The sequence below is a fragment of the Megascapheus bottae genome, chromosome 1 (assembly GCF_031878675.1).
Source record: "Megascapheus bottae isolate mThoBot1 chromosome 1, mThoBot2.hap1, whole genome shotgun sequence".
NCBI lineage: Eukaryota > Metazoa > Chordata > Mammalia > Rodentia > Geomyidae > Megascapheus > Megascapheus bottae.
Window position 1 is genome coordinate 43423442 of NC_143509.1, and position 10574 is coordinate 43434015.

The 10574-nt window shown below is 52.9% G+C and overlaps 1 protein-coding gene across 3 annotated transcripts; it reads left to right on the forward strand.

Annotated features, from left to right (window-relative positions):
• Positions 1-432: 432 nt before the first annotated feature.
• Positions 433-10526, forward strand: Fam131a (family with sequence similarity 131 member A). Of its 3 annotated transcripts, none has more exons than XM_090343136.1 (7): positions 433-576; positions 2092-2152; positions 3321-3463; positions 5605-5698; positions 5915-6097; positions 6231-6347; positions 8781-10526. In XM_090343136.1, the coding sequence occupies exons 4-7, from the start codon at positions 5629-5631 to the stop codon at positions 9251-9253; spliced, it is 843 nt and encodes a 280-aa protein (XP_090199262.1). In that variant the 5' UTR covers positions 433-576; positions 2092-2152; positions 3321-3463; positions 5605-5628; the 3' UTR covers positions 9254-10526. The 3 variants fall into 3 exon arrangements, with proteins under 3 accessions (XP_090199262.1, XP_090199263.1, XP_090199261.1); XM_090343137.1 differs by lacking the exon at positions 433-576 and adding an exon at positions 941-1105; XM_090343135.1 differs by lacking the exons at positions 433-576; positions 2092-2152 and adding an exon at positions 2298-2499.
• The last annotated feature ends 48 nt before the right edge of the window (positions 10527-10574 follow it).

Sequence of the window (10574 nt, forward strand, 5' to 3'; positions counted from 1 at the left end):
GTAGGTAGCACTGTTCCTGCTACCTGCCACCCCTCCTACCTCTTCCCCGTCCAGGTGGGTCTCCTGAGCCACTTTTCCTGGATAGCAGTGGGTGGAGAGGGTGCCTCTCTCTAAGCCATGGGTTACTTACATGATTGCTAGTCGCGCTCTTCGGATCATAAACCCACCTCCGGTGTATGGAAGGCTCCGGGTTCTAGGCGGCCTGTAGCCTGAGAAGCGCTTGGCTTCAAGATATTCTCTAAATGAGGGGGCTGATTGCAGTGGGCGGCTCAGCAGTAACCCGACGGGACAGCCTCAGGCCGCCCCGGCGTGCCCATGACGTCGGCTTTGTGCCGCCCGCTCGGGGTGGAGACGCGGGCGGCCACGCCCCCGCGCTGACGTCACCGGCCCGGTTCCCTCTCCCGGGAGCGGCGGCGGATGCGCGGCTTCCCCCACCCCCCTCGCGGGCTGTCCCCTCCCTAGTGGTGGCCGCGGCCCGACCCTCTGCAAGGCTATGGCCCGGCCTCCGAGCGCGGGCTAGCGTGCCTGGGTGTCCCGCCATGGGCTGTATCGGTTCCCGGAGCCCGACGGGTCAGGGTAAGAAGCGGAGGCCGGGCACGGCTGCGGACGCCCGGTTTGCGGGCCGTGGGTGGGTGGGGGCCTTGAGGAGGGGGCCGGTGTCGGGAGAGGGAGGAGCCTGCACGGGAAGGCGGGCCAGGCTAGAGGAGGGGGCTAACCGACTCCGTTTATCCGTGGCCTGCCTCCTCCTGAGCATTGCAGAGCGGACGCGTGGTCCGCCATCCTCCTGTATTTGCACTACCCAGGGTGTATGTACCTAGAGGCAGTCTTGGGAGGGGCTGGCAACCTGAGGCCCCTACCTGTCTGGCCACAGGCAGTTGGCTTTGAACGCCCACACACGCCCTTCTGCCTATAATCTCTCCTCAGTGTCTGTCTAGGGAATGGCTCTACTGGGAACCTTCCTCTCCCTGCTGGACTGCTGTCCTCTTAGGAGTCAGCCTGCAAACCTGGCCTAGCATCCTGGCCAGAGTTTCTGCCTACTAACACTTGCCCCCACGTCAGAGTCAGCTGGCTGATAGAGAAGACTGAGGCTCCATGTGGGGCACCTGTGAGCATACAACTGTTTTTCATTTTCCCCCTCCCCACCAAACACAAAACAATTTTTAACTTTGTGAAGAGAAAAGGGAGCCAAGAAAAAGATGAGAGCTTTCTTCCCCAAGCTTCTGGGCCTTGTGTGGGTCTTGATTTTTACCAGTTATGATACACGTAGAGGCCTGTGTTTTGTGGGTTTGCTATCCTACTTGATTTCAGTGTTAGGAATTTCTCCAAAGCCTAAGGCCAGGCAAGGACCTGTGACATGGATGACTGGGATTGGAGGCCCAGGAAAAGTGGTCAGTTAATACAAGTCTTAGTGTGATTGCTGCTTTTATATATATATAAAATATGTTGTATATAATAGGCCAGTCCTGGGGCTTGAACACAGGGCCTGAGCACTATCCTTGGGCTTTCCTCAAGGCTAGAGCTCTACCACTTGAGCCACAGTACCACTTCCAGCTTTTTTTTCTATGTATGTGGTACCAAGGAATCGAACCCAGGGCTCATGCATGCTAGGCAAGCACTCTACCACTAGGCCAAACTCCCAGTCCGTGTGATTGCTTCTTTAGAGCTAAACTCTTATTGAGATTTACACTTTCCTTGAATTCTAGCTTGTGTGTGTGTGTGCACGTGTACATGCATGCATGCCAGTCCTGGGGCTTGAGCTCAGGTCCTAGGCACTGTCCCTGAGCTTTTTTGTGAAAGGCTGTGGCTCTACTACTTGAGCCACAACTCCACTTTTTTTGGTACTTAAATTGGAGTCTCATAGACTTATCTGCCCCTGCCTCCTGAGTAGTTAGGATTACAGGCATGAGGAATTCTGGCTTTTGAAGCTCAGAAGCAAGCTGTGTGGATCCCTCTGGCCTGCTTGGAGTTTAGGAAGCATCTATTCCTGTAGTATGGAGTTTGGTTGACCTCAGGACTAGTCTAGAGAGCTCTGATTTGGTATTAGCTGGGGACCAGGAATAGCCTGTAACCTGTCTTCCTTCTGATTGTTAGCATTTCTGGGGACCACCAGCTGGCTGAGGCTCAGGGACAGAGACGGCTCCTCCAGCTAAAGGTCAGTTGCAATGAATGTGGCCTGTTGGCATTGTCTAGGGGATGGGCCTCAGCTCCCCAATCCCAGAGAGCTTGGCTAGGGCCCTGGTACTCCCACCTTCTCAGAGCCACGAGGCAGGAGTGTTCTCCTTATGTGACTAGGCACAAGTTCCAAGTGGGGAGGGGACTGGCTCAGCATCCGGAGCCAAAACAGGAATAGAACTGGGAGCTGAGCCTGGAGCAGTTCTGGGCTTTTGGTTCTCCGCATCAACACAGTCAGCATGCCTATGATTTCTGTGCTGGGTAAAATGTTTCTGTGGCAGCGAGAAGGGCCTGGAGGAAGATGGACTTGTCAGACAAATCGCAGAGGTGAGACCAGAGACCATTGATGTGATCTAGGAGGTGATAGGGAGCTGAGGATTAATGTGCTCAGATGGTAAGAGGAAAATTACTCTGGTTTAGGTATTAAGAACCAGGCAGAAACAAGGAAAACCAGGCTGGGACCAGAGGGGGCATCAGGAAAGGGCTTTCTGGATGGCTAGGGAACACAAATCACGGGGTTTTGGGGAAAAGATTAAAGAGCTTTGGACCCACTGAGGCTAATGAGGAGCCAAGGCAGCGGAGAGGAGGAAGCTGCAAGCCTGCAAAGGGTCCCAGACCGATAATGGGGAGGGAGGCGGTGATGGTGAAGAGAGTTCAATGCACTTTCCGAAAGGAGTAGGTAGGCTGAGACCTTTGGGTCCACCTAGAGGTTTTTTGTTCTTTTGTTTTTTGCCAGTCCTAGGCTTGAGCTCAAGCCTGAGCACTGTCCTTGGACTACCTCAAGTCTAGAGCTCTACCACTTGAGCCTCAGCACCACTTCTGGCTTTTTTCTATGTATGTGGTAGTGAGGAATTGAACCCTGGTCTTTGTGCATGCTAGGCAAATACTCTACCACTAGGCCAAACTCTCGGCCTCACCCTAGAGTTTTGATGGCAAAATGTTGTTGTAGAAGAGGTCCCTGGGTTGTGACAAAATGGCCCCAGTCAGGGCCCAGTAGGACAGGGGCTTTCAGAGTTGTGGAGAGCACCAGGTGGTCCTCTGATAGCCAGGGAGGTGGGGGAGGGGATGACAGTCGATAGGACTATGCTGGAGGAAAGGGGAGGTATTGGCAAAAGTGGGATCTGGCTGAACGTCTTTCCCCTACTCAGTGGCCTCGGACCCCGCGTGGGCTGTGGAGTGGATCGAACTTCCTCGTGGCCTCTCTCTGTCCTCCTTGGGATCTGCTCGGACCCTCCGAGGCTGGAGCCGGTCCTCCCGTCCTTCCTCTGTGGACAGCCAGGACTTGCCAGAGGTGCTGGGCTCCTTGTGATGGTGGGAGGAGAAGGACTCATCCACATTTAGGAGATCTGTATTCCCCACCCCCGCCTTGCCATCCTGCTTCAGGCTCCCTTTTCCTGCAAGCGGAGGCGCTATCCGGTCGGCCGGGACTGAAAAGCCGCCTCCGCGCCGGTCTGCTCTGCTTGGCGTAGTGCCAGCAGCGGGGCGGGCCTGCTTAGGCCTCAGGCGCTGACGTCAGCGCATCCCTGGCTGTATCCCAGGAGACCCTGTTGCATGGTGATGGGTTGCCAGGGAGACATACACCTTTTCTCTGGGTCTGGGCTGCAGCTGAGTGGAATGGAATGCCAGGCACTGATGCTGGAGTGTTAGGGGAGGAAGGGAGAACAAACCCAAGAACCCCTAAAGTGCTGGCCAGAGGCTACAGACCCCACCCTGTGGGCCCTATCAGCCAGATTCTCAAGAATAGAGGGTGGGTTGAGGTCCAAGGGGCAGGTGGAGGCAACTTCTTGAGAAAGAGGGGATGTGCCTCCACTGGAAGGAAACATTAACCAGGGCTTGTCAAGGATCCCTAGGCCAGACACAGGATGGTGTTAGGAGCCTCGATGGATCTGACCCAGGCCCTGCCTTTTACCACTGCTTCAGGAACAATGTAAGGGCACTGCTGGAGGAGGCTGTCAAAAAGGAGAGCCCCCATGTGGACCCTACACACAACTAGGAAGTGCCACTCCAGGCGGGTCTTTGATGGCTGAGAACATTTGGTCAGGCAGTGATGACCTTCTTGACCATCCAAAGTCTGCTTCCTGGAGGCAAGCAGACTGCGTACTGGCCGGAGAGGTAGAGGAGTGGGGTTATATTGGGTAGAGGTCAATGCTCCAAAGAGGTTGAGGAACCAGGGGCCTCACCTGGTGGGATTCTTTAATGTTAGTTCCCATGCAGGAAATCTGTACTTAATGTCACCCACAGTGAGGAGCCCAGCAAAGATTCTGAGCAGAGTTAATGCTGTGACCAGGGGCACATTGAGGAAAATTGCTTGTTTACACTTACACCTTATCTCCTTCATTTAGCTTATGCATTTGGAGAGATTACTTTGTATTGAGCATTGTGCTAACTACTGGGATGGAGCAGTATCACAATAGCCAGGAAGGCCAACAAGGAACAAATGAAACAGGCTTTTAATTATACGCTATGATTAATAAGATACATCAATAAAGAATAGTGATTTGTTGGAGACTACAGAGTGAGAGCAGACCACTGGCAGGGTAGCCAGGAAAGCGCCTCTGAGGGGGTGTTTCAACCAAACCTGAAAGAATGAGAAATCCAGCCAGCCATGGAAAGGAGGAGGGAGGGATGAAGGAGGGAGGCAGGAAAGGAGGGAGGGAGGGAGGGAGGGAGGAGGGAGGGAGGGAGTGCTTACATACACAGTGTTCTAGGCTGGGAAAGTGGTGCAGAGATGCGGAGGTTGGGGAACTGTGACTGTGCTAACCCTAGGCAGGGGCCCCAAGAATGTGAGAAAGGGCATTGGCAAGGAGGATAGAAAAGATGAGGGTCTTGTCAGGGGTATCTTGGAATTGGATGGGCATAGATATGGATGGGCAAAGCTTGAAGGAGAATTGATGATAATGGTAAGTTGGGAACCAGATTGGGTGGAAGGACAGTGGGGTGACTGCAAAGTAAGGGAGCTAGGAAGCATGATTAGATGGGGGGACCATTCCTCCTCCATTTGGCTTTGGTTGTGCTGAGAGTATGATTGTGGTAGGAAGTCTAGGAATAGATACAACATGAATCTAAAGGCTGAGAGGGGAAGGGAGGGGTAGGGAAGGAACCTTAAGGAAGTTCCTGATACCATAACACTTTGTTTCTCCCTTCCCTCTCCTCAGAGGTCCCATTCCATGATTCTTTACTTCCTGACTGGCCTGCTTCCTGTCTGGGAGCTGGGAAGATGGAGTCTTAGCTACAGTTCTATTCCCTTGGGCTTGCCTTATCACCCATTGCTCCCTGGAGGAGAGTTTGCCAGTCCTAGCTTGTACCCCAGTACCCACTAGGGCATTTGTGCCGCCTTGGTATTCTTCCCAGTACCCAGCTCCCTCTGGTCCCTTTGAATGGGGTCTGGACAGAGTGGGGGAAGGTAGCTGACCTTCTGATGTGTCACTCAAGGTGAATGTTGGAGACACAGTCGCGATGCTGCCCAAGTCCCGGAGAGCCCTAACCATCCAGGAAATTGCTGCGCTGGCCAGATCCTCTCTGCATGGTATGCACCCTCTCTTTATGCTGCCTACTTTGTCCTTTCTCCTTTCGTGTGCCTGTCTCTTTGGGGACTATTTTATTTGAGCCTTACTGAGCTCTCTGTTTTCCAGTTGAATCCTAGTGCTTTGCGCAGGGAACACAGGGATCCTGACTACCACCACTTGTACTTTCCTGCCAGGCGTGTGTCCTTACCAGGTCCCCCTACCCCACTCCCATCCAGGTATTTCTCAGGTGGTGAAAGACCACGTGACTAAGCCTACGGCCATGGCTCAGGGCCGCGTGGCTCACCTCATTGAATGGAAGGGCTGGAGCAAGCCCAGTGATTCTCCTGCCGCCCTGGAATCAGCCTTTTCCTCCTATTCGGACCTCAGTGAGGGTGAACAAGAAGCCCGCTTTGCAGCAGGTGGGTGGCCCAAAGGGGGTCATAGGGCCCCATTCTCTTTAGTCTGGGGGTTGGAGTATTTCCATCACTCTGTTTCTTCCGGGAAGGTGGAGACTTGTTTCCGCGCTGATGACTTCCGTGTCTTCCCCACTAGGTGTGGCTGAGCAGTTTGCTATTGCAGAAGCCAAACTCCGGGCATGGTCTTCGATGGATGGCGACGATTCCACTGACGACTCTTATGATGAGGACTTCACTGGGGGAACTGACACAGGTGAGGGGTGGGCTGTGCAGGTGCTTCGAGCTGAGGTGGAGTTGCCCGAGTCACACCCAGAGAACCCTCAGCTTTCAAGAGAGAGGCGGGCAGGCTCTGTACCAACAGCCCAGAGGCAAGAGGGTTGGTCACAGTCATGGGTGGGAAATCAGCAGATGGAATGGAGTAGCTATTTTTCTTCCCTGTGTGCAGTTGTGCTTGATAGATAAAATAGATCAGAGATCTTCAGGGTGCTGGTGGATCATGCCTGTCATCTTAGCTACACAAGAGGCTGAGATCTGAAGGTTGTGGTTCCAATCCAGCCAGGGCAGAAAAGTCTGTGAGACTGTTTTTTTTTTTTTTTTTTTTTTTTTTTTTTTTTTTTGCCAGTCCTGGGCTTGAGCTCAGGGCCTGAGCACTGTCCTTGGATTTTCTCAAGGCTAGAGCTCTACCACTTGAGCCACAGCACCATTTCCAGCTTTTTTTCTTTTTTTTTATGTGGTACCAAGGAATCGAAACCAGGGCTTCATGCATGTTAGGCAAGCACTCTACCACTGGGCCAAACTCCTGGCCCTGTGAGACTCTTTATTTCCAATAAACTGCTTAGAAAAAAAAAATGGAAGTGGCACTGTGGCTCAAGTGGTAGAGGGAGCACTAGCCTTCAGCAAAAGAAGCTCAGGAACAGCACTCAGGCTCTGAGTTCAAGTCCAAGGCCTGGCACCTATACACAAAAGGTCAGAGACCTTAGTGATGCCTCTCCAGGAGTGTCCTCTTGAGAAGCCTGGGGCTGACTGGCAGGACACATGAGCTGCAGTGCAGCATCTAGCACCTCACAGGGCAGCTGCTCCTAGGCAAACAGGAAGACATGCTGGGCTTGACTCCACATGGCTCTGGCTCTAACGCAGCATCCTTGCATTCCAGCCTGTGGGCTGTGCTCTGGGCCAGCCCTTGCAGAGGGGACCCTGGGGGCTGTGCAGCTGTGCACAGCTTTCCTTTCATCTTTGTTTCCCTGAACTGACTTTCTCTGCAGTTTCTGGGCTCAGGCCTCACAGAATCCCCATCCCTGCCCCTCCTCATTTCCTTTGAAGATGGCTTCTATCAGTCTCCACCCCTCTATCTAATTAACAAGTTCTCCAAGATGACATTCTCTACCTTAAACAAGGCCAGAGCTGCTGTTGTAGATGCCTAGGCCAAACCCTCAGCCACAAATATTTTCATTTGATTGAGTTCCAGTCTTGCTTTGGATCCTGAGATAACTTGACATTTATCCAGGGCTGCTGCTAGCTTATGTGGAAACTTTGAACACTTATTTTTTTTTTCCTTCATCATCTTTTTCTCCCTACCCCCCCCCATCCCACCCCCAGTGGTATTAGTATTTAAGCTCAGGATTTTGTACTTGCAAGTGCTCTATTACTTGAGCCAGGCTTCCAGTTCAGCATTTTGCTAGTAAATTGGAGATGGAGTCTTGTAGACTTCTGTTCAGAATTTTCCTTGCCAGTCCTGGGGCTTGAACTCAGAGCCTGGGAACTGTCACTGAATCTCTCTGTATTAAAGACTAGCACTCTACCACTTGAGCGACAGCACTACTTCTGGCTTTTTCTGTGTATGTGGTACCAAGGAATCAAACCCAGGGCTTCATGCATGCTAGGCAAGCACTTTACCACTAGGCCACACTCCTGGCCTTCAGATTGGCTTGGAGCCTCAATCCTCCAGGTCTTAATCTCCTGTGTAGTTGGATTATAGACATGAACCACTCATGTTCAACTGCAGCAGGTTTGTTTGGTTTGGTTTGGTTTGGTTTGGTGCAGGTCCTGGGGATTGAACTCAGGGCCTGGGTGATATCCCTGAGCTGCTTTTGCTCAAAGCCAGTGCTCTACTACTTGAGCCACAGCTTTACTTCCAGCTTTTTGGTAGTTAATTGGAGATAAGAGTCTCTGTGTGCTTTCCTACTTGGGCTGGCTTCAAACTTTGATCCTCAGATCTCAGATCTGAGTAACTAGGATTATAGGCGTGAGCCACTGGCAGCCCAGCTCTTCAGCAAGTTTTACAAAGGCATCCATCCCCTTTCTGGTGGGCATATCCCCATGCCAGGGCATGCTGTTTGGTGAGCAGCATGTGGCTTCCCTTTGAGCCCTTACTCACTGCCTGTGCCATGGGCAACCTAGAGGACCATGTGTGGTGTCCCTGTATTTATTGCTTGTTTCCTGTGTGCCAGACTTGTTCTCTCAGCAACCCTATAAGGTATTAGTGGAACCCCTAATTCACCATGAAAGGAACTAAACCTTCAAAACTCTTGACTTGTCCATGGTTACTAGGCTCCTGTCCATGCCCTCCCCCGAACCAAGGCAGGAATAGCGGGGTTCAGGGAAATGACTTTGTGGCTTCCAGGTTAGCCAGCATTTTTTTTTTTTGTCAGTTGAAATGAGCTGTTGTCTTCTTTTCTCTCCTTCACAGACATGTCTGGGCAGCTGTCTCTGGGGTCCCACCTTCAGGACCTCTTCACTGGGCGCCGATTCTCTCGGCCTGTACGCCAGGGCTCTGTGGAGCCTGAGAGCGACTGCTCCCAAACCGTGTCTCCAGACACCCTGTGCTCTAGTCTGTGCAGCCTGGAGGATGGGTTGCTGGGCTCCCCTGCCCGGCTCACCTCTCAGCTGTTAGGCGATGAGCTGCTTCTTGCCAAACTGCCCTCCAGCCGGGAAAGTGCCTTCCGCAGCCTGGGTCCATTAGAGGCCCAGGACTCACTCTACAACTCGCCCCTCACAGAATCCTGCCTTTCCCCTGCTGAGGAGCCTGACCCTTGCAAGGACTGCCAGCCACTCTGTCTACCCCCAGTGGGAAGCTGGGAACGGCAGCGGCAAGCTTCTGATGTGGCCTCCTCTGGGGTGGTGTCCTTAGATGAGGATGAGGTGGAGCACGAAGAACAGTGACCTGGATCATGCCTGCTGGTGGCATGTGTCCCCCGCCGCTGTGGGGGCAGAGCCTCTGTGTCCACGTATGGGCTCAAGGCTCTCAGCGAGCTCCGAAGCCTCGAGGGCTCCTAGGAGCACTCACTTCTCCGTTGTGTGTTTTGCATGAAAGTGTTTGGAGAGGAGGCAGGGGCTGAGCTGGGGGCGCATGTCCTGCCCCCACTCCTGGGGTTTGCCGGGGGTTGCCCGGGGCCCCTGGGGCATGGCTACAGCTGTGGCAGGCAGTGATGTTCATGTTCTTAAATCTAAAATGCCACATTTCCTCCTGGATGATGTGAACTCCTGGGGTGGGGGGGCTTCATTGTGATTGGCTGGGGGGAGGTAGAGTGGGAGGGAGCTGGGCCTCTTTCCCCCCAGCTTACCCCCTCCACACCCGCCCCTCTCCTTCGCTTCTCTCTTCACCTCCAAGTCCATGTGCAGTGCTTAATAGAACCACCTCCTCCTGGGGGGTGGGGGCTGGCTCCTGCCCTGGAGGAGCCTCCGGGTTGAGCCGCCCCCTTAGGGCCCCTAGCCCAGCTGGGCTCGTGCTGTGCTTCACCTCTCCCATCATCTCTAAATCTTCTTCATTTTGTTTTGTAAAGACAGAGAGTTTCTGGTCTGTTCTTTCAGTGGGATATTTTCTAGGAGGCATTGGAATGATGAAAGCCCGTACCCTCCACCTTTCTCCCGATCCCCCACCTGAGGCCTGGCGCCCTTTCCCAGCCCTCCAAGGATGTGTGGGCTTATGCAGAGTGCGGAGCTGGCAGAAGGGATGGCTCTGATTGCTTAGAGCTGAGGCTTTGGTGTTCTTCCAGAGAAGGCCACAAGGGGGACTCGGAGATGGCCAGGAAGCTGTCAGCTGATGCGTGTGCCTGGCCAGAATTGTGCCAATGAGTGATAAGTCAGAGGGAGTGCCTCTCCTTAGGGAGAGAAGGTAGTGCCTTTCTTGACTGAATAGAAAGCCACAGGACTAGGGGCCCTGGCCCAGCCAGGGTGTTGATAGTCAGGTAGTGGAGTCCTCTGGCACATCCGACATTCCAAGGATACTACTGGGCTCTAGGTTTTTATGGCTGTGGGGAGGGTATGTGGCTGCAGAAATAGAAGCCTTATAGGCTTTGGCAGGTAAGAGGACCCAAGGTAAGAACAAGAGCCAATGGGCACAAGCATTCTATATATAAGTGGCTCATTAGGTGTTTATTTTGTTCTATTTAAGAATGTTTTATTAAATTAATATAAAAATCTTTGTAAATCTCTATATACATCTGGTCATTGTAGGATCCAGTATAAACCCATCTTAGTTCTA